The sequence below is a fragment of the Conger conger genome, chromosome 8 (assembly GCF_963514075.1).
Source record: "Conger conger chromosome 8, fConCon1.1, whole genome shotgun sequence".
Lineage (NCBI taxonomy): Eukaryota > Metazoa > Chordata > Actinopteri > Anguilliformes > Congridae > Conger > Conger conger.
The window spans coordinates 60,928,622-60,951,608 of NC_083767.1; the positions used below are offsets into that span (position 1 = coordinate 60,928,622).

The 22,987-nt window shown below is 45.3% G+C and overlaps 1 protein-coding gene across 1 annotated transcript in view; it reads left to right on the top strand.

Moving 5' to 3' along the window:
• Window positions 1-1,692: 1,692 nt before the first annotated feature.
• LOC133134989 (glutamate receptor-interacting protein 1-like) overlaps window positions 1,693-22,987 on the top strand; it is a 282,057-nt gene continuing 260,762 nt past the window's right edge. Inside the window, exon 1 of the mRNA XM_061251696.1 lies at window positions 1,693-2,206. Coding sequence (XP_061107680.1) covers window positions 2,152-2,206 — 55 coding nt within the window. The 5' untranslated portion in view covers window positions 1,693-2,151. The remainder of the gene's footprint in view (window positions 2,207-22,987) is intronic.

A 22,987-nucleotide genomic window follows, 5' to 3' on the forward strand; every position in this document is an offset into this window, starting at 1 on the left:
ATTCTAGAGCACACTAGTCATGGCATCACATTAATGGCATTTGGCAGACGCTCTTATCCAGAGCGACGTACAGTTGATTAGACTAAGCAGGAGACAATCCTCCCCTGGAGCAATGCAGGGTTAAGGGCCTTGCTCAAGGGCCCAACGGCTGTGCGGATCATATTGTGGCCACATCGGGATTAGAACCACCGACCTTGCGTGTCCCACTCATTTACCTTAACCACTACGCCACAGGCCACCCCTAGTCAGGAAGTAACCCAAACTTTTAAGGAGGGGGGTGCCAGAAAACCAGAGAGGAAGAGGTGGGCCCTTTTCCTACAAGACGTTTTGCCACACCTCCTCAGTAGGCTACCGTTGGAAAATACTACGGAGGATAATATTCCACATACTACCCGTAGCGTACTAAAAGAATATGCACTACTGTACAGCAGGCAGTATGTTTAGTAGACAGCACGTATTTTGAGGGCACAGTAGTGAGGAGGCTGGTGGGATAGAGTCATACTTGCTGAAGAGCCTCAGTGGGAATGTGCAGAATGCAGAAACCCTAGCAGCCCCCGCCCCGCCCCACCCCAGGTCACTCACCTGCGCAGGTGGCCCTGGAGAGAGCCGACTGAAGCCGTACAGAGCAACGTTGTCTGCTCCCTTTCAGTTAAGAGCAGATTTTGGGGGAATTTCTTTTTTTTTTTTTTTTTCCAAAATGGTAAGCCAGTGTTCTGGAACTCCAGTGCTTTCGTTTGCCAGTAGCGACAGCGTTAGTATGTTAATTTCAAGAATATTCTCGTCACATATAGTGTTTATGATCGCACAGCTTAAAGGGCTAATAAACATTCTGTCACACCTTCGGAATATCAGGCACGCCGGTCCGTGAATGCACAGCACACCTCGTCTTAAGTCACAGGGCACCCGTTGTTGTGCAGCCAATTGAATGGGTAACTATCAATATATGCATGTTCTAGTGCTGTTCAGGAGACACAATGTGTATACAATAGTCTCTCCGTCTATGGATATTTGGGAAATTACAGTTTCACAACTGCAACACTATGGAACGAGGTCATTTGTTAACATAAACCCGCAGAGTAGGAGACTAGCGTCACCTTTTATAATGTAGATATGATCACAACTTCGCAAGAGCACGTGCACTCACCATAAAGAAGGGATTCCTACGTCGATATTTACCGATATTTGTCTTTTTTACTGGGATACAATCCCCTCTACATAAACTTTCCTATCTTCAATATTTTGAGGATGTTTGTTATTTGAATTGTTCAAATGAACTGACTGTTGGAAGATTTGTATTATCTAGAGTTTACGCTGTATTAGTAAGTTTCTTCGTACGTGGAAACGTGTTTATTTAGAGACAATGGATACGAATGCAACACCTTACTGCAGTATTGTATGTGATGCATGACCCGGTTCTAGTTCCATGTGGTGTCCATACACTTTCCCCGGAAAGAAAGCCGCAAAAATGTTTTTTTTTTCTCCGCATTCAGGCAGCTTTTATGCACTAGACTTCGCACAGCCTACGTATTATTGAATTATGTTAGTTGAAACATACAGATGTGTCAGGTTTAATCTTTGAGCGGCAAATCGGGTGATTTAGCGTCTTAGTTCTGCAAAACGTATTTCTGCCTTTAACCTTCCTAAGAAATTATACGCGCATATGTCAAACTGAAGGTGTACTGGTCTGTCTTATCACGTGGACCAGACCATTCCCCCAAACCCGAACACTGCGCTTTCCATCAGTGCTAGGGAACAGAAAGAGAGAGAGAGAGGGGGAAAAAGAACATACACCTGTTCTCGTGGAAACACGATCAACAAATGATTTATTGAAACGCTAAGAATGCAAGTTCCCTTGTCACTTCGTAAATCGGCGTAGGCAGCCTGTCTCGACCTGAACAGAGGGGTCGGTCTCTCTTTCTCTCTCCCGTTGCGTTTGGTGCCGTCTCGTAGTTTTTCCCCGCGCCTTCTGCGTCCCTCGCGCTCCCCACAACGAGGCTTCGGGAGAGACACGGCGTTGGATTACACCCGGCGAAGGGAGAAGGAGACACGAACCGAAGGATAAAACGCAAAAGGGGGGGAAACCTGTGCCGAGGTAGAAATGAGCCAAATGGTTGTCTTTGGAACCGTCTGAATGCGCTCACAGCGGAGGAGATGCCGGGCTGGAAGAAGAACATGCCCTCTTGCCTCCAGGCAGAGGAGGAAGCAGGTAGGGAAACGCATTGTTCTTGATATCCGTAAAAGTGACCGAATCCGCCTGGGTGCAAAGCAGGCGCTACATTCGCTCTCAGCCATGTACACAGCCAGCAGGCTATGCCATGATGAAAGTTGTAGCTGGAATTCTGGCCTTTTTGCGCGCTCTCTCTCTCTCGCGTAGCCTACGGAATGTTATTTCGTGATGCGCGAGGAAAGATGATGACGATGTCTGGCTGGTTTCATTCAATGGCAACTTTTCGAGCATCTGCTCGGCGAGTGCGGGTCTGTTTTATCGTCTGTCTCAGGCGGCGCCTGTTCAAAGAACTGGCTCTGTTCAATTGGTCATACTCGGGGATATTTGCGATTTCCCAAGAACAGTAAATGCGTCCAGGATACGTCTCAAGCGTTCGATTCCATGTGTTAGTCGAGCTAATAAAGTTGTAAGCATTTCATCTAATTACCGAGACTAGATTCGTTAGAAATTGTGGACACTTGCGTTTGGTACCGGGTTTTGTCTTGGACGCAGTCTTCCTGAGCTGAGGCATTGGCCATGCATTGGAGTCTGAATTCTGACAAATTATTTCTCTGCGCACCTACGCCACTTACAAACCTGTCAACACAGTGAAAGCCCGATCTAATAGTTTACTCAGTTATTTTTCCAGGCATTGAATCTTTTCATAACGGCCCTGATTATTTCACGTCACTTTATGGACGTTGCGGAGTGCTATCGCTCCTGTCTAGGGAACACGGATTCAAGGAGAGGTTAAACTATACTATATCGCCGATAACTTATAAAACAATGGGAAGAGATGTCCTCCACCTGCGTCTTAAGATTTCACCAACACCAAATTAGCTGTCAGAACCTAAAACGTTAGTTATGTTTAGCATATACATGATCTATACATGTTGTAATGTGCATGTGGACGTATATTTCATCTACGATAATATGAAAAATAATTCTGTGTGTTTCTTTAGAAATCAGCATTTGATTTAGGACATCATGAGTGTACACATTCTATGGCCCTAAGGGAAGATGCTGTTTACACATTACATGACTACATTGTGAATTATAGCCTAGTACATGTGCTGCCACTGGAATTGAAAGCGGTGAAAATAGCTCCCGAATATCACAAACCCACCGGCGAACATTGCTACCTCCTTTGAAAAAATTCTGCTGGACCAGGAATGCAGAATCAAAATATGTGAAGACAATAATTGTGATTGAAATTGTGTTTTAAAATAGTATCATGTGCTTCTTCCATCCTTGCCATGAACGCACCAGGCTGGTTTACTTTGCCAGGTCTGCAAATTAAGGGATTCATTCATTCATACACGCATGCATGATGACATCAGTCATATTTCCGATTTGGAGTGCTGCCCGAGGAAGCCATTTAGTTACACATCTCCCTATTGTAACAGTGAGGAGAGAAAGAACAAATACTGACATATTGATATGTTCACTTGCAGTAATGCCTGTTTGCATATTTGGCAGTTAGCTAGGGAATACGCTGGCTACCAATAATGATCTTACTGTGAATGGCTTTTCTTGCTACAAGGGTAGAGTGACTCGGAATCCAGCTCTGCTGGTTTTCCCTCGTATGATAACCGACAATGTTTTCCATATCTAGCTGTCAAGGCTAGGATGCATTTCATCTTTATTTAATTTCAATCAATTTAGAATCCATGAATTGTAATCGAATTTCAAAAATTGAAAAATGTTCTATGCACACACTGTAGTGTCATGTGCATCTGTTAGCATTAATTTTGTTTCTAGATTTGGAGGGAGATGCTGTGTGTGTGTGTGTACATGGCACAACCTGAGATGTGTTTAGCTCACTGAGTGTAAGAGCACAGGTCCCTAGCCAAGGGAATGTGTCATTGTTAGGCCATTACCCAAGACCTGGCAATTCCTGTCGGGGACATGGGCCTCTGGTTGTCTTAATCTGAAGAACAGTACACTCTGCTATGCTGAAACATACACTACAAGGCATCCATGACATTAATATCTTATGTATTATGTCCATGAAAAATGAAAATGCTTCACTTTCTCATTCTCAGGAGGATATGTTATAGATACCATTTCGCTGTTAACTGGAGGTACATTTTAGTGGTAGGAAAAGGCGAGCGTTGCTGGGCTCAATGGCCTGTTCTCACCGTTATGCTGTGTAATTCATGTGGTGTCAATCTGCACACATCTGTCTGGATCTCTGTACTGTAGGTTCATCCCCAGTATGAATACAATATTTAGCACGGCCTGACAATATATCAGAAAAGAGAAAATGGCTATGCCCTATCTTAAATTAACAGGCTTACAATCCAGTTACCAGAACATGAGAAACCGAAGCTTACAAGGGATGCCAGCGCAGTTAAAAAAAAAAAAAAAAAAATCTGTTATTTCGAGGGGGAAAATGGAGAGGAAAGCCAGCAGTTAGTGGATAATATGGTCCGCGGTCGTACAACATCGGCGGAGTATGTTAAAATAAAGTGTGACACGTCGACGGCATCAGCAGGGACTCCGGTCTCGTTAAAGGTCAGCCGTGATGGAGGGGGCAGGAGCGTCCCGGGGGAGCGGAACGCCTCCCGGAAGCTTCCGCACTGGCGTGTGCCGCCTCGGGCCGGTGGCACAGGGAGGTGAGGTCAGCGTTTCCCGTCCCTGCAGCGCTGCGGAGCGGAGATACGCGATCGGATCGGGCCGAGGGGGGCGCAGGAAGCAGGCGGGCGTTCTGAGGGAGCGTCTCTCTCTCTCTCAGGGCCCGGAGGGGAGCCCGCTCCGGGTGTCCGGCTGGTCTCCTCCCTCTCGGACGTGGAGCCAGCAGCGTGGGAACCGGGGATGGAGTGGGACTGAGCTGTCAGCCTTTTTTCGCGATCTCGCCGCGTTTAGCGGCCTCAATAAGGCAACGCAAATTAAAATGGGCAGGGAACTGGACCCTTGCATTCACAAAGACATGAAATAGGCCCTTAAATTGACCTTTTTGTTAATGACCCCAAGGAACAGTGGGAACGGCGTTCGAGATGTTCACACAAAATGGAGTGGAATGTTTAAACGAGGCGGGTGTACTGTGCCCGTGTGCCGTTCTGAATTTTGATACAGAGGTGAAGGTCGTGTTTCACGGAAACACAGACGAACCACCCGGCGGCTGAAATAAAATCTAAATCTGTGGACAGTGGTCTCCTCTTCTGTGGGCCCACAGCTGGGTGTGTCCGGATTAAGAGCCTAATACTTTACTGCCGCGCTCGTGCTGCTGGCTGACTGGTTAACTCAACATGCTATGAACTCTGAAGTCGCAGAAACAATCACTCATTTTCAGGCTCCCTGCGCACAATACGGATTCTCTTTATTATTGCCAATGATGCATGCAACCACTATTAAATGGTAAATGGTTGGCATTTATATAGCGCCTTTATCCAAAGCACTGTACAATTGATGCTTCTCATTCACCCATTCATACACACACTCACACACCGACGGCGATTGGCTGCCATGCAAGGTGCCGACCAGCTCGTCAGGAGCATTTGGGGGTTGGGTGTCTTGCTCAGGGACACTTCGACACAGCCCAGGCGGGGGATCGAACCGGCAACCCTCCGACTGCCAGACGACTGCTCTTACTGCCTGAGCCATGTCGCCCCATGTCGCCCACTATTAAAATGGAAATAAGACACACTTCCCACTGATGGAAACTGGAAGTGCGCCGTCCAGAAATCAGAGCTGGACGTAGGTTTCTGTGTGTACTTGAGCAGGTAAAGTAGATAAAAATCCTTTGACCTTTGGGGGAGAGCCCACTAAATAATATCCCTGAGAGCAACACGATGTGCTTCGGTGATTTTATGTACATCAATCGTTAACTCACTGAACTCATGTTCTGCGCATGCATCTGCCAAGCATTTTTCTTGGCCAGTAGATTTATTACCTTGATAGTTGACACACAAACATGTATTTACACATTTCAGCAGACACCTCGGTGAACACAAGTTTTGCATACTTTTTCTCTGCGGTTGTTTGCATGGGCTACTAAGGCCAGTTTATATACCGAGTGTCACTTGAATGAAAATTGTTGATCGTTTGTGAAAGTTTTATTGTCGCCTGACTGTGGCTGTTGTCCTCAGCACAAATATATAAACGCACTCCAGTTGGCCGGAGTACAACGCCAACGCCGCTGTGACCAGTGACATCCCCTGCTCATCGCCAGTCGAAGCTGCGTTCTGTCGCTGGACTGTAAACCGGCCTTTGTCACGTCGTGTCTTATTTTAGTTTCGCATTTCAAATTAAGAGCGATCACTTCCTGTGGTTCACATCTTTGAGGCCTTGGAGGCAAAAAGGCTGAGAGCCGCTGGTCTAGAACATATCACTCAACCCACTAATGAAACCCTAATATACTGCGTTTACTCAGAGCGGGATGGGGAACACGCGCGGATATGCAGAGATCTCCAAAGACCGTTCCGCTGCAGCTTGGCAGCCTGCGTTAGCGTAATCATTTTAGAGATTAGATTTTTTTGTTGTTGCCAAAAACACAAGATGATCCACTCAGAGGCGAGTGCTGAGCATTTATTTTATTTACAATTTCCCCCGCTGAGCTACAAGCACGCTGCATTCGTGGAGAAGTGGCTGGAATTAAGCGTGTATGAGCTGCTTCAGCTGTGCAGTGGTTTTACACCATAGGAGAGGACTGGTCAGCTGTGCAGTGGTTTTACACCATAGGAGAGAACTGGTCAGTCGTGCAGTGGCTTTAAACCATAGGAGAGGACTCTGGTCAGCCGTGCAGTGGCTCTTGCTGGTATACAGAGCAATCAAAGTGTATTTGGCTGCCCCAGTGAAAAAACGTGTCACTTGGAAGCAGGTTTTCAAAATTATATATGAAATATATTTAATATTAAAAAATAAATAAAAATAATAATAATAATATTTTAAATCAAACTCTGACAGCCAAAGTGTAGAGTACTGATCAAGGCCTGGTCTTAGGCCCCAGAAGCGTCTATGGTCTTCCAGAGTGAAAAACTTCCTGGTGTCAGTGCGTGCATCCATCCAAACAGGAAGTGGGGAAACCCACAGTCCCACAGCTTCCTGGGGCCCTCCACACCACTGTGTTGCCTGGCAACATTTAAAATGCTGAAAATATTGTAGTAGATCTGTTTATCAGTTCATTGTTCAGTAAAAAGTGTTAAATAATGGAATGCGTGTTGAGCCAATATGTTGTTTTGCGTGTTGTGTTACCTTGAATATATGTGAATATACATAACATACATAATATACACTGTTATTGTTGAATTATGCACATTTAGTCCAGCATATTCATACGTGCAGTATGTATACTCAGGCGGTAAATTCAGGCGGCCGTAAAGAAAAGGTCTCCTCCTGCCTTTACGCACAAGGGCTCATTTTGCTGTAATTACATTTTCTGTAAACGTAAAATTATTTTTGAGCTCCAGTTAGCGGCGGGCGCGGGCGGGTCTTAAGCAGTGATGCTGCAGTAGACTCCAGTGCAGCCTGTAGCCCGCTGTCGTTATCGCACGCCGGAATTCTGGACACGTTCTGCCTACGACTCAGGCAGAATCATTGATGCTAATCCAATTTAAATAAGTTAATTTTCTGCCTTGGTTAGAGGGGGGCTGAGCTGAGCAAAGGCTTTTGGATAAGAGGAACAAGAAGCATGTTCATACGGCGATGGGGCGTAGTGTTGACTCTGTGACTGATCACCGCATCCTGAGTAATTCGGTGTGGTGAATTGCATGCTGGTCCAAGGCGGTTATGTGATTATCTGATTTTGGCAGAGCAGCATTGTTTGGCTCAAGGGGATGGGTCACACAGGCGTGGACCCAGAGACGCAGGGGAGGAGGGGGGCTACCACAGAACAAACAGCCAAAAGTAATACGCCGGGTTTGAAAAAAATGTTCGTACAGCTTACCCAGTCTTGCCCAGTCTTACCCCGTCTTACCCCAGATGCCAGCATCCACCGTCTGAGGCCATAAGTCAGGAAGACTGGCAGTAGTTAAAGTGACTTCAAGATGCACTTGCCTGGTTCCATCTTTACAGCGGAAAATAGACAATATTCATCTCACCCAGGTTGTTGGTTCTAAGATCATATGAAGACCCTACCTGATATCAATATTGCCTTTGTTGTTGCATTAACATTTGCGTGGGAGAAAGAAAAACTTGGGTCCTATTAATACAGCAGCGCTAATTGAAATCGAAAGGGGTGCTGGGACGGGGTGTGTTTGTGGGAAATGACATTTGTATGCAGAATACAGAGCGGAGAGCATACAATATAAATGCATTGTAATATTATTTATCTCACAGTGTAAAAATCCATATTTTCGCAGGCGGCAAGAAAAAAAAGAAATTGCATTTTCCTGTGTTCAAACTAAATTTGAATTCATTGCTCTGTCTTTTTCCACGGAGAGCAGATTTCCTCAGGCCTGCACGTCTGCACGCTGCATTTTTAATACAGCCCGTTCGTTCGGCCCAGATGGATTCAGCGCGAGATGTCGTCATGGCGGTGGCTTCTGGAACGATCCCGCGCGCATGACGCAGCAGAGGAAGTGTCTTGGGCTTTGCAGTGCATGCTGGGAATGGGGTCCGGTGGACTGCCTCATCTGCAATGTTCTCCCAGTGTTATATGTGATTTTTCGATCTTAAAATGGGTATTACTATTAAAAAGGGATTTTCCCTTTTTAGCAATGTGAATCTGTGGTCTTCATACTGTACATACAATGCAGCGAAAATACGATCATGTTCCATTTACTTGTGTTTCCACTGTACATTGATTCTACAGTCGCTTTATTCGTCTATTAAGATGAGGCATCTCCCTGTGATATTCAAGCATAATCCGGGTGTTCGGATTCATTCCAGAATAAATCCATATGCCATAATGTGGATCTGACACACGACCAGTGATTGGCTGATGTGAGCTGCAGCGTGATTCGCCCTGTCAGAGTGCTGTATTCATGAGGAGCAGGCGGTCAGGTTCTTTGATCAGAGAGTGAGAGGTGAATTATTTGACAAGTCATTATATTGCATTACATTACAGTGCAAATCAGAACCGGGGACAAGTGCATTGAAGACCCTAGGGGGAAAGTATAGTTCCAAGTCCTAGATACAACTTGAACCCTTGAAGAGTCCATCAACTTTCCAACTAGCCTACCACGGCAGCTAGAATACCCTGAGTACTAAAACCATTGTACATGAACATGACAATGTCTACACTGATGCTTAGTAGGATTATAATAATTTATTTTTTTCCCCCTGAGGTGGCTTGGAAGGTCACTTGGTCAAGATCGATTCCGCAGGACAGCGAGAAATCTAAAATATCGAAACCCACATGACGTTGTCCATCACAGTTTGACAGGTGCATTTTATCCGTTTAACACAATCCTATTTGGTGTTTTCGATGTCCTAGATGTAGCTCCTCTGATTTATGGTACATTTTTATATTGATATTATGCCACGGATTAACCTCACCTCCTACTGTACAATGATTAATGTCTGTGCTCAGAACTGACAACAGCCGATTATCATTACAGGATAATGCTGCTTATTGGCCTAAAGTGTCAATAACTGTGTATTACAAATGGACATAGCATGAACATGGACTGCACAGACATCCACAGGCAATCTGAGTACCTGCCATATTTTTGTTTTGGTTTAAAAAAATATATATCCTAGCAATGAAAACAATAATAAAAAAAAATATTACTTGTATATTGCTATTTATTTGCTTTAACAGTGTGAAAAACAGTAAATATGTAACCGTAACAGTAAATGTGGCATGCCAAAATGTAATGGCATGTAGTGGCTAAGGTACACGAGGTCGGTGGTTCAATCCCCGGTGTAGCCATGATAAGATCCACACAGCTGTTGGGCCCTTAGCCCCACATTGCTTCATCCCCTGCTTAGTCTAATCAACTTTAAGTCACTTTGGATTACATGTAATGTGATGTAATAATGTAATGTTATAAAAAAACGTAACGTTTTGGCACCCTGCCATTTGATCCAATAATGCTTGGTTGGCTTATTAGGCCTTACATTCTGTTTGGATGTAAAGAAAGAATTGAGTCCCGCAAAGCAGGGGCAGGCTATAAATATAGGAAAACCTGCTCATACACTCGTTAGATACGCGAAGCACGACCCACATGTCCCTGAAAAAGCCCCGTACAGAAAGACTTCACTTTTAACACTGGAGTAGCACCAGTACGTTCTGTAGTGTTGTTAATGCAAAGATTATCTTCTTGGATGAGTTATTGGAAGGAAACCGCGACCGTTAACATCCAAAGTATGCAAGTAGATAGTCCAGAGACTCGGAACGAAACGCTGTGGGGCGACTAAACCAAAAACATTGGACGGTTTCACCACAACCACCAAAGACACATCTGAAGCATTTGAGACTATGCTAATGACATGACTGCCTTGCCAATCGGATCCGTTATGCTTTGGGTTGCGTGACAGCCAGTGACACTGAGAGCATTGTGCGGATAGAAGGGACGGATGGATTCAAACGGGATGGGAACAGGAGGAGAGGAGACTTCGTTTTTACTTCTGCCCTTTGTTTGTTTTGGTTGTCTTTAGAGTCGTTCTTCTTCTGGTCTGATTTGGTTAAAAAAGAAGCTGTTACATCGCTCAGGAGTAGACTTTTTGGTTTATGGTAAAAAATAAAATAAAAAATAAAATAAAACAGTTTTCATTTGTATGCACTTGTTATAAGCACATTTTCAAGGTGCCTTTTGGTCTTTTTATGATGTTTTTACGTCAAATTTGATTTCGCCCCTTCCTCCCTACTGATTTGCCTGTGAAATATTTGCTTTTCAAGGCAAAAGTAGCCTTACCCAAAAAATGATGAATTTCAGTTTGAGGTCAATCTCACTAAATCATGTACCAGGTATTTGGGGAAATCTGAACTCTTCTGAAAGTATAGCTAGAGCAAAAAACGAAATCCTGTTCCCTGTACAACTCTCTCCCCGCTGAAAGTGATTCTCTTGTACAGTAAGGCATTGCCCTTGTGCATTGTGGGTATTCTGAAGGGCAGCAGGGACTCCTGGGAATGAGGCTGAACTGCTGAACAGCTGCTTGCACCTCTCCTTCATATTGTGGCTGTGGTGAGATCAGCTCTCTCTCCTTCATACTGTGGCTGTGGAGAGATCAGCTCTCTCCTTCAGCCTGTGGCTGTGGAGAGATCAGCTCTCTCTCCTTCATATTGGGGCTGTGGAGAGATCAGCTCTCTCTTTCATATTGTGGCTGTGGTGAGATCAGCTCTCTTTCATACTGTGGCTATGGAGAAATCAGCTCTCTCCTTCATATTGTAGCTGTGGAGAGATCAGCTCTCTCTCCTTCATACTGTGGCTGTGGAGAGATCAGCTCTACAGCTCAACACCTCGATTACCCACCTTGGGCAGTTTGTGTCAACCATATTTCTACAAAAAATCATAACAAATGTTTTCCAGATTTCCTAGTCATCCTTCAAGTTGTTATTTAAATAAACCATTAGTAAACAGGGGCCTTACGTTCTGTGATCGCTGCACAACTGTCCATTGAATGGACATTTGAAACAGAAAATAAGGCAGCTTTAGGCATAATTGGTTTTGTAATATTGCAAGTATAAGAGGAACTTGTTTTTGTAATATAATAAGTGGAACCTTTTAAAAATAACTTTCTTGTTATTGCTTGACCTGTAATATAATATTTAATCAAATAACAGCAAAAAGGAGTGTTTGCCCTTCTTGCAGTTATTCGCCCTTACACTGGGATAAAATATGATAAAAACACAGAAGAAAAATATTGGGCCTCCATGAATCTGTACTCCCGTTTCCCTGCATTGGCACACTGCTAGTACAAACACAGAGAGGCCTCCCCTGCACACACAGCCCAGGCAAAGGGCCGGACTATAACAATAAAAACCAATGTCTACAGAAGAACGGAAACAAACGTATATTAAAAATGGGCATAGGAAATATCCACCACGGACGATGGGGGAAAGACAATCCCCGGCAATAAGATGCAATGTAACGCCCTTACTTCATTATCTAGTTACCATCGTTTCATTCCAACATTCAAACCTCCCAATGCGTTTTTATCTATAATCCTCATATTGACTTACTAAAAAAAATAAGATTTCAAATTTAAATGTGTGTAATATATTCCAGTAGTAATGGTATTAATGGGGATGTCTGCTCTCTGGTTCTTGCCCAGTGCAACATGGGAGGGAGCTGAATCGTTTACATACGGAACACCGCTGATATCGGTTTGAAGCGGGTGTGCTTCTCCTTGTGATGTAAATGAACGACACTTACATTTAACTGACGAGAGACCATAAGGTTATGCGGCACCCCAGCTTGCAATCAAACCCGTAAACGTTGAGTTGCTAGCCCATTTTCTCAGCCGTAACGGCACTCTGCTGCCTTGTACAGCCACTCCACAAATAAAACTGCTTAGTTTGTAGCGCTCTTTGTCTGGGTAGCCTGTAGCCTCGTGGCTGAGGTACATGAGTGGGACCTGGAAGCTTGGTGCTTCAAGCCCCGGTGTAGCCACGATAAGATCCACACAGATGTTCCAGGTGGGATAGTCCCCTGCTTAGTCTAATCAATTGTAATTCACCTTGGATAAAATCGTCAGCTAGACTACAAACTATAATCTGGGTTCACAACCTTGGTGTGATAATCACCGATAATCACCTGTTTATAATCATATATAATTATCTATAATCATGAATCAAGAACGAGTCTGTAGTTCACTAGGCTGTGAGGTGTGTCCCTGAATGAGTCTGTAGTTCACTAGGCTGTGAGGTGCGTCCCTGAATGAGTCTGTAGTTCACTAGGCTGTGAGTTGCGTCCCTGAATGAGTCTGTAGTTCACTAGGCTGTGAGGTGCGTCCCTGAATGAGTCTGTAGTTCACTAGGCTGTGTGAAGTGGGTCCCTGAATGAGTCTGTAGTTCACTAGGCTGTGTGAAGTGGGTCCCTGAATGAGTCTGTAGTTCACTAGGCTGTGTGAAGTGGGTCCCTGAATGAGTCTGTAGTTCACTAGGCTGTGTGAGTTGCGTCCCTGAATGAGTCTGTAGTTCACTAGGCTGTGAGGTGCGTCCCTGAATGAGTCTGTAGTTCACTAGGCTGTGTGAGTTGCATCCCTGAATGAGTCTGTAGTTCACTAGGCTGTGAGGTGCGTCCCTGAATGAGTCTGTAGTTCACTAGGCTGTGATTTGCATCCCTGAATGAGTCTGTAGTTCACTAGGCTGTGTGAGTTGCGTCCCTGAATGAGTCTGTAGTTCACTCGGCTGTGTGAGGTGCGTCCCTGAACAAGTCTGTAGTTTCCAATTTGGGTCCCGATTTGGCCTGGAGCACACAATTTCCAATTTGGGTCCTGATATTAAATAATTTTAACAGCTAGTGATGTGGTATGTACTGAAGGAAACAGAGAAAGTATGAGTCAGCAATGGAAGCAATCAAATATACTGAAAAAACAAAAGCACCGCAATGTGTAATCCCCCTATTTATGCTGCATGATAACATGCAGGTGATGAGTATGATTTTACTTCTTTTGAATAGTTGTTTCATTCGTTCTCCGAAAGATTGTGTTTACATAATTTGAACATTTATTGTTGCCGATTTATGTGGAGGCTAAGTCTAGAAGAAGTGTTGGGCAGTGTGTGGTAGGACATTAAACACACTGGCCGTTGTGTGGTCAGAGAAAAAAATTGCCTCTTTCTTCCTGTGTGCCTTCTGGAGATGTAGTTTTCCCTGCCATCTGGTTTTGAGATTTCATTACGCTTTTATGATGGCCATAAATATAAATAAATAGGCTGGAGCTGAAAAATGAATTTGGGAACTGCATTTCCCAGGGTGCAGTGTTGATTTAAGCTGTACTTCAAGGAAAGTGATTCCAAGCAGCCCCACCAGCACAGTCCAGTGTATTTCGTTGAACAAGCTGATGTTTCCGGTAAATTTTCTGGCTGATTAATCCAAGATATGAGCAACTGTGCATCTTCAGTACAGCGCCATCTGCTGGTTCAGCCCCACCCTACAGGCCCCCAATGTTAAATCGCCCCTGCCTGTGGTTATCTGATAAATGAAAGAAATATTTGCTAGCTAGCTAATTTTGTATGTAGATGCTATGCTCCCTGCCTCCCCTGGCTGATGAATCGTTACCCCCGGCAACAACAGCCACTCATGGCCAACATAAAATGTTAGACCCATACTGAAATGTTGCTGAAAATAAATGTAGGCTTAGCAACTAAAATAGATATAGCTAAAGGTGAGAAAAGCACAATGCCATAGTTCATTTGAGCAATTAATAATACTGTTAATTCACAATATTGCTCATGAGCTAAAGTGTGAACGGATTATACAGTACAGTAATTCAATTCAGTTTTATTGGTATAGCGCTTTTTACGGAAGACTGTCTCCAAACGCCGGACCTGAACCCCCAAAATAGAAAGTGACCATACGCCCCATGCACTGCATATTCTATTTATACGCGTCTCAGATTTCCATGGGCCTTGATCTGATTTCGCCGTAAATGAGCAGGTTGGAACGTTCCTCAATTAGCCTTCTGAGTCGTTTTTTTTTTTTTTGTTTTTTTTGGAATGTTCGGTTGAGAACATTCTAATCACACCTTGACGCCTTTAAAGGGGGGAGCGAACCACGAAGAAAGTGATTGACAAGGTTTAAAAAAAAAAAAAAAAAAAGCGAGGACGTGCACATTCTCGGTCTCGCGCGCGGCACCCCGACCCGGTCCGGCCCGACCCGGTCCGGCCCGGCACGGCCCGGCTCTCAAGCCCGCCGTATTAGCTGTGACGGTCTGAACACCGCTCGACGGCTGATAAGCCCTCGCTTTTGCCTGAAGGTGAGATTTGACAGGTAAGTGCCCGTGGATGTCCAGCGACCGAGAGAGCTGTCAGCGCTGACGTCCCTGAAAGCTGAGCTGGAGCAGGCTGCGGCTCACGAGGACAGATTCTGTCGGGATTCTGTCACGGAGGGGGGGGCGTTTTTGTTTGAATGTTTTAAGGAAAAGAGTCGCTGAACTGGCGTCCCGCTACACGAGTGTGCTGATAAAGGGGGCTCATTCGGTGGGGGTGCGGTAGAGATTTGAGAGAAAGTGAGAATGAACAGAGCTGGTATGCGCACTCACACCTCCGTCAGGAGGACGGATTCTGCAGGTTCACTGATCTCGACGGGCTGAAAGGGAGCAGAGATGAGAGCATTAAGACCGGTGACCTCTGACCCCGCTGGTCTGTTAACATCTTAACCCTCCCGTTCTGTTGAGGTTTCATGACCGTTTTTTTTTTTTTACGTTTGCGGTCAAATCGATCCCAGATTGACCGTAGATTTTTGACATGTCGTGTGTTGCCTCCTTATTGTCTTCCAAATGACCCGCCTTTTATTCATGAATATGAAAAGTATGATCAGGAAGAACATGGAAACGGTGGAATGGAGGAATGGTGTATTAAGGCAAATGGAACATGCACGCGACAGTGGAAGTAGGTGTGGACGCGTTCCGGACAAATATTTCCACAAAGGATGTGCTCGTGTGTCCCTCACTCAAGCATCCTTCAGCAGGCTCCTTAGCTCCTCACTCCTTCAAAAGAGCAGAGAACGCTCCCACGGGTTGTGCTCATCGTGCTGTTCCTCTCCGTCAGCACGTCGTCCATAAATCCTGCCAGGGTAACCGCACAGAGAAATCCGCCAATCAATGAACTAATCAGCCACTCCACTGACTAATCATTCCATCAGTCTGTGTCTGGTGAAGAGCTTTTTCGCCAAATTAAATGTTTGCGAAATGCCAAACAAAACGTTTCCCATAGGGTTCAGATCAACTCACTGTCCACCTCAAATGAGAATAAGAAATTATGATGCAAACTAAAAGCCTCCCATCTGTAACATGGGCACGATAACAAACACTGAGGGAAAACCTAAAACGGGCCGCTTCAGATGTCAGTTTGAAGCCGCATCAGTTACAGACGTGGCAGACGGGGAGAGGTGGGCCCACAGGTCGATCATTTATACATCAGAATTTCTGGAAAAAAAAACACTTCTGCAAAGGATGTGCCGACGTTTTCTTGCTCAATAGAAAGGTGGTCAGTTCCTAACTTCTACTTCCAGCTCCTAGAAGGAACATTTAACGGGGTTGGAATGTCCTCTGAGATGCCGGGCCTCGATCGATTTCCGGGTCAGGAGCGAGGAAAGGTGAGACCGAGATGCACTTTCTCATACTGTGAAGGATAGGCTGAAATGAGAAAATGTGTTTGGTCAGACTGGAGCTCCTGTAGCAACTCCGTCTGCTCAGGACGTGGCAGTGGGCCACAGCCCTACACACTGCAGTCTTTATGGTTATTGCTTTATTACTTTATTATTATTGTTTTGCTTATTATTTATATGTGGTCATGCAAATATAGCCTACTTAAACTGAATCTGTGAGAGAGAGAGATGGGGAGAGAGATAGATAGATAGATAGAGAGATGGATAGAGAGAGGGAGATAGAGAGAGGGAGATAGAGGGAGAGATGGAGATAGAGGGAGAGATGGAGGGAGAGCGAGATGGGGAATTGAATCTGAGGGCAGGGAAAATTAAGCAGAAAATGTAAGCAGGCTGTCTGTCACTGTTGCTTTGCTGGGGATATACTCCAGCTGCATACAGAACAGGAGAGAGCCAAGTGTAAGACACCCAGCCCTGAGAGAGATCTGAGCCCCTCCACACCTCCACCCAGCCCTGAGAGAGATCTGAGCCCCTCCACACCTCCACCCAGCCCTGAGAGAGATCTGAGCCCCTCCACACCTCCACCCAGCCCTGAGAGAGATCTGAGCCCCTCCACACCTCCACCCAGCCCTGAGAGAGATCTGAGCCCTTCCACACCTCCACCCAGCCCTGAGAGAGATCTGAGCCCCTCCACACCTCCACCCAGCCCTGAGAGAGATCTGAGCCCCTCCACACCTCCACCCAGCCCTGAGAGAGATCTGAGCCCCTCCACACCTCCACCCAGCCCTGAGAGAGATCTGAGCCCCTCCACACCTCCACCCAGCCCTGAGAGAGATCTGAGCCCCTCCACACCTCCACCCAGCCGTGAGAGAGATCTGAGCCCCTCCACACCCAGGCCGGGAGCACAGCCGGACTGGCAGGGTTGGGCAGGACACAGAGGGCCATCAGTAACCCAATGACAGCAAGGTCACGCACTTGTATTTCATGTCTCACCCGCCACACAAATGCCCACCGCACCGGGACTGTACACAACGCTGCATTTATTTCTCAAGGTTTACACTCACAGTACATCAATAGATTTGTTATAATTCAGGTTCCTCCTCAGACTTCGGCGAGGAGTTTACTAAACCGCAGTGAAGGAACGATGGTGTGTGGGAAAACCTTCTTTTTGGAGAATTCTCAAAATAAGCAAGTGACCAACCCCGTACGGATTAATCTGGCTGCAGTAGGGCAGGGGTGCCCAATCTTATCCGAACACGGAGGCACTGGATTCAACTTAAAGGTCTTGATTGAAGACTATTATTAGTTCATTAGTCCAGCACTATATCAGGTGTCAGGGTGCTGGGCTAAAACAAAAACCTGCACCCATACCGGCCCTGCTCTGATACGATTATTATAAAACAGGGATGTCGGGGATTATGAGTTTGGCTAAAATATGTGGCAGAAATGTTCCAGCTTCAGATATTTGTATTGTTCGCTAGTGCAGTGGTGTTTAAACTGGAAAAAGAATAACGGGGTCATTTATTTTGTGATTAGAATCCATGCTGCAGCCAGCCTTTGGTGCGGGGCGCAGGCCGAACGCGGACGTTGATTTATGTCGGCTGTTTGTATTTTATTTTACGTCTTTCCTGCCCGCTAGGACAGCTGAATGATGGCTTCAGGGGAGTGAGAGTCAGGAGGGATTGTGTACCAGTCAGACGGAGGGGAAGATTTGTCGGGCAGACGTAGAGTTTGAGCTTTGTGGGAAATTGACCAGATGTCATCTTTAATGAGCGCATTGAGGCGGGACCTCGGTTTAACATCGCGTCCGGAGGCCCGGACCTTCTCCTGCTCCGGGACCCCCAGTCGCCCGGCAGCACTTCCTGTCACAACGCAGTTCTCCCTCGCCACCCATCCCAGTGCTAATCTGTCCACCCTTAGCCTCAGAAGTGTCATATGATAAGGTTGGGTATCGTGCTATGACTGCAGACATGTTTGATAACATCGGTAACTCCTGAATCGGGATGTGGCAAAAGCAGAAATGGGATTTTAGTACTGTCTTCTCAGGATAGGAACCACTCCATTCCTGGTATCAGGGCCTCAAAAATGAGATCCTGTTAATTTATGTTGTTCTGTGTCAGAATACACACTAAAGCCTTAGGCTTGGACCATTTACTGAAGAAGTAATATTAATTAATTAATTCATTTGTTCATTCATTCATTCATTATCTTAACCCGCTTATCCTGAACGGGGTCGCAGGGGGGCTGGAGCCTATCCCAGCATACATTGGGCGAAAGGCAGGAATACACCCTGGACAGGTCGCCAGTCCATCACAGGGCACACACACCATTCACTCACACACTCAGACCTATGGGCAATTTAGACTCTCCAATCAGCCTAACCTGCATGTCTTTGGACTGTGGGAGGAAACCGGAGTACCCGGAGGAAACCCACGCAGACACGGGGAGAACATGCAAACTCCACACAGAGAGGCCCCGGCCAACGGGGATTCAAACCCAGGACCTCCTTGAAGAAGTAATTTTGATTTGTCAAATTATTTTCATATCATATCACAATATTTACAGAATTCAGACCCTTTGGTTGACCACAATATACACTTTAGGTAGACCTGTACACCAGCTTGTTAATGTAAATATTTAATCAGCCAATCCTGTGGCAGAAACTAAAAGCATAAAAGCATGCATACATGGTCAAGCGGTTCAGCTGTTTTTTTTACCAAATCTGAACCAAGTCTGAACGCGGAAGAAATGTGATCTATGTAGGCCACAATAAGATCCGCACAGCCGTTGTGCCCTTGAGCAAGGCCCTTAACCCTGCATTTCTCCAGGGGAGGATTGTCTCCTGCTTAGTCTAATCAACTGTATGTCACTGTGGATAAGAGCGTCTGCCAAATGCCAATAATGTAATGTAATCTAAGTGACTTTGACCATGGAATGATTGAAAAAAACAACCAGTTAGCCGATAATTTTGTCCCGAGTATATCCAGATATGCACAATAGCATTTACTCAGTGCTGTGCATAACATCAAACAGTCATTTTAATACTCTTTCCAGTACACTTGCGTCCATTTGCGTCGCACGTGACCACGGACACAACACAACCCCCACTGGTTTCTATTGGCATCACTGTCTCTATGTGTTATATATTACAGGTTAAGATCACTGTCTCTATGTGTTATACACTACAGGTTAAGATCACTGTCTCTATGTGTTATACACTACAGGTTAAGATCACTGTCTCTATGTATTATACACTACAGGTTAAGATCACTGTCTCTATGTGTTATACACTACAGGTTAAGATCACTGTCTCTATGTATTATACACTACAGGTTAAGATCACTGTCTCTATGTGTTATACACTACAGGTTAAGATCACTGTCTCTATGTGTTATACACTACAGGTTAAGATCACTGTCTCTATGTGTTATACACTACAGGTTAAGATCACTGTCTCTATGTGTTATACACTACAGGTTAAGATCACTGTCTCTATGTGTTATACACTACAGGTTAAGATCACTGTCTCTATGTGTTATACACTACAGGTTAAGATCACTGTCTCTATGTGTTATACACTACAGGTTAAGATCACTGTCTCTATGTGTTATACACTACAGGTTAAGATCACTGTCTATGTGTTATACACTACAGGTTAAGATCACTGTCTCTATGTGTTATACACTACAGGTTAAGATCACTGTCTCTATGTGTTATACACTACAGGTTAAGATCACTGTCTCTATGTGTTATACACTACAGGTTAAGATCACTGTCTATGTGTTATACACTACAGGTTCAGAGCTGTTTCTGACTTCACAACATGGCTGGTGTTCATGAAGGCATGCAGACTGTGTCTGTTGAGAATGTGCGCGGTTCTTTTCTGCTCTTTTATGAAGGGAGACGTGGGGTAACGCCTTTTCCAGGTACTGAAATCGCCCCCTGGGGGAAAAAAACAAATTTATGCGCCGCGGGCTCGATAACGTTTTTGTTGGGAGGAGCTGTGGTCTCGGAGTGGTCTGAGAAATCACGCGATTGAACATCACAGCCGTCGGGTTCTGTCGGGTTCTGTCGGGTGGGCTTTTTAACAGGTCCAGTGAGGGTGAAAGGCAGCGGCTCCAGATCCTTCCCGGGGATGGATATGCACAGCGCCGTATGCTGGTCCAGCGGTTTCTCACATCTGGGACTTGCATTGGAAAGGAGTAGAGAGAAAGCCCTATCAAACAAGGAAAGCCCCACTCCAGTCTTTCATTAATCATTATGTCTGTTTGAAAACCTCCTACGGTATGTTATTTTTCGCACCGCACACCACAGTAATTCTGGAACATTTCCAGTGTACCATTATCCAGTCTGTGAGGCTTTATTTGAATCAAACGAGAGCCTGCTTGGAATGATCAGAGGAAAGATAACAAATGCTGCAACAGAATGGGTGTCCCGATGAAAAGAGCTGCACCGGATCAAAAACAACAAGCATGATTTACCTTTTATTTTAAAGAAAAGTGCCTCTTCCTTTTGCTTTTTGTGGGTGAAAGATGTTTTGTCCAACATTTGTTCCATGTATCCCCCCACGTCTGGTTTTCCATGTATCCCCCCACGTCTGGTTTTCCATGTATCCCCCCACGTCTGGTTTTCCATGTATCCCACAGCCTGCATCGTGCTTCACATCACGTTGAATTAAAAAGCCGTTACGTCGGCGCATCCGGTCGGAAGACTCGCCATTCCCGCCTCGTTCTTCCTGTCCTCTGGAGGGATCGGGAGCGGGGTCTCGCGTTACTGTGAGGGATTGGGAGCGGGGTCTCACGTTACTGTGAGGGATTGGGAGCGGGGTCTCGCGTTACTGTGAGGGATTGGGAGCGGGGTCTCCCGTTACTGTGAGGGATTGGGAGCGGGGTCGTCACATCCCGGCTGGATGGAGAGGAGGCTTCCTCCTGGCTTGGCGGATGTGGTGGTTTCCGTCACCCTTGCGATTCCGGGGAGAGGACGTCTCTGATGCTGGGGTCTGGGGCAGATGAGTTAGAGCATGGGTCCAGCCAGGCCAACTCAGTCACCCAAAAACACACTGACATAACAACACCAATGAGCCCAGCAATGCTTGCCTTTTCCTACCTCTAAACCTACTGCTTAGTTTGCCTAAAAGCTATTTTATATATACATATATTTTTTATTTCATCTTTTGCACAAATGTGCAATTCAGGACAGTTATACAGAACAAATATTTCATCAATGTGCAGGAGCGGTTTGAACACCCCAGGAGCCTTAAGAGTATCTACAGTAGATGGTACCTAGATACTATTAATAGTGTCTCAAGCCATATCAAGCCTGCTGTTGAGAACCCCCAGAGTTCTGGCTGCACATCACGGTGTGTACGTTCTGCTGTCTGTTCACTCAGGTGTACTGGTGTGTGTTCTGTACAGGTGTGTGTTCTGTACAGGTGTGTGTTCTGTACAGGTGTGTGTTCTGTTCAGGTGTGTGTTCTGTTCAGGTGTGTGTTCTGTACAGGTGTGTGTTCTGTACAGGTGTGTGTTCTGTACAGGTGTGTGTTCTGTTCGGCAGGAGTTGAGGAGTGTTGCTCTGCTCTTGTCGGTGGCACGGAGCTGGTTTCCCAGCGAGGATCCAGACTGGTGTGCCATAGGTCTGGAAAAATGTGTGATTCCTCAGTGAGTGTGGAACATGAGTATGGAATGAGTGATTCCTCAGTGTGTATGGAATATGTGTATGGAATGTCAGATTCCTCAGTGTGTGTGGAATATGAGTATGGAATGAGTGATTCCTCAGTGTGTATGGAATATGAGTATGGAATGTCAGATTCCTCAGTGTGTATGGAACATGAGTATGGAATGTCAGATTCCTCAGTGTGTATGGAACATGAGTATGGAATGTCAGATTCCTCAGTGTGTATGGAACATGAGTATGGAATGTCAGATTCCTCAGTGTGTATGGAATATGAGTATGGAATGTGTGATTCCTCAGTGTGTATGGAACATGAGTATGGAATGTCAGATTCCTCAGTGTGTATGGAACATGAGTATGGAATGTGTGATTCCTCAGTGTGTATGGAATATGAGTATGGAATGTGTGATTCCTCAGTGTGTATGGAACATGAGTATGGAATGTCAGATTCCTCAGTGTGTATGGAACATGAGTATGGTATGTGTGATTCCTCAGTGTGTATGGAATATGAGTATGGAATGTGTGATTCCTCAGTGTGTATGGAACATGAGTATGGAATGTCAGATTCCTCAGTGTGTATGGAACATGAGTATGGAATGTCAGATTCCTCAGTGTGTATGGAACATGAGTATGGAATGTCAGATTCCTCAGTGTGTATGGAATATGAGTATGGAATGTCAGATTCCTCAGTGTGTATGGAACATGAGTATGGAATGTGTGATTCCTCAGTGTGTATGGAATATGAGTATGGAATGTGTGATTCCTCAGTGTGTATGGAACATGAGTATGGAATGTCAGATTCCTCAGTGTGTATGGAACATGAGTATGGAATGTCAGATTCCTCAGTGTGTATGGAATATGAGTATGGTATGTGTGATTCCTCAGTGTGTATGGAATATGAGTATGGAATGTGTGATTCCTCAGTGTGTATGGAACATGAGTATGGAATGTCAGA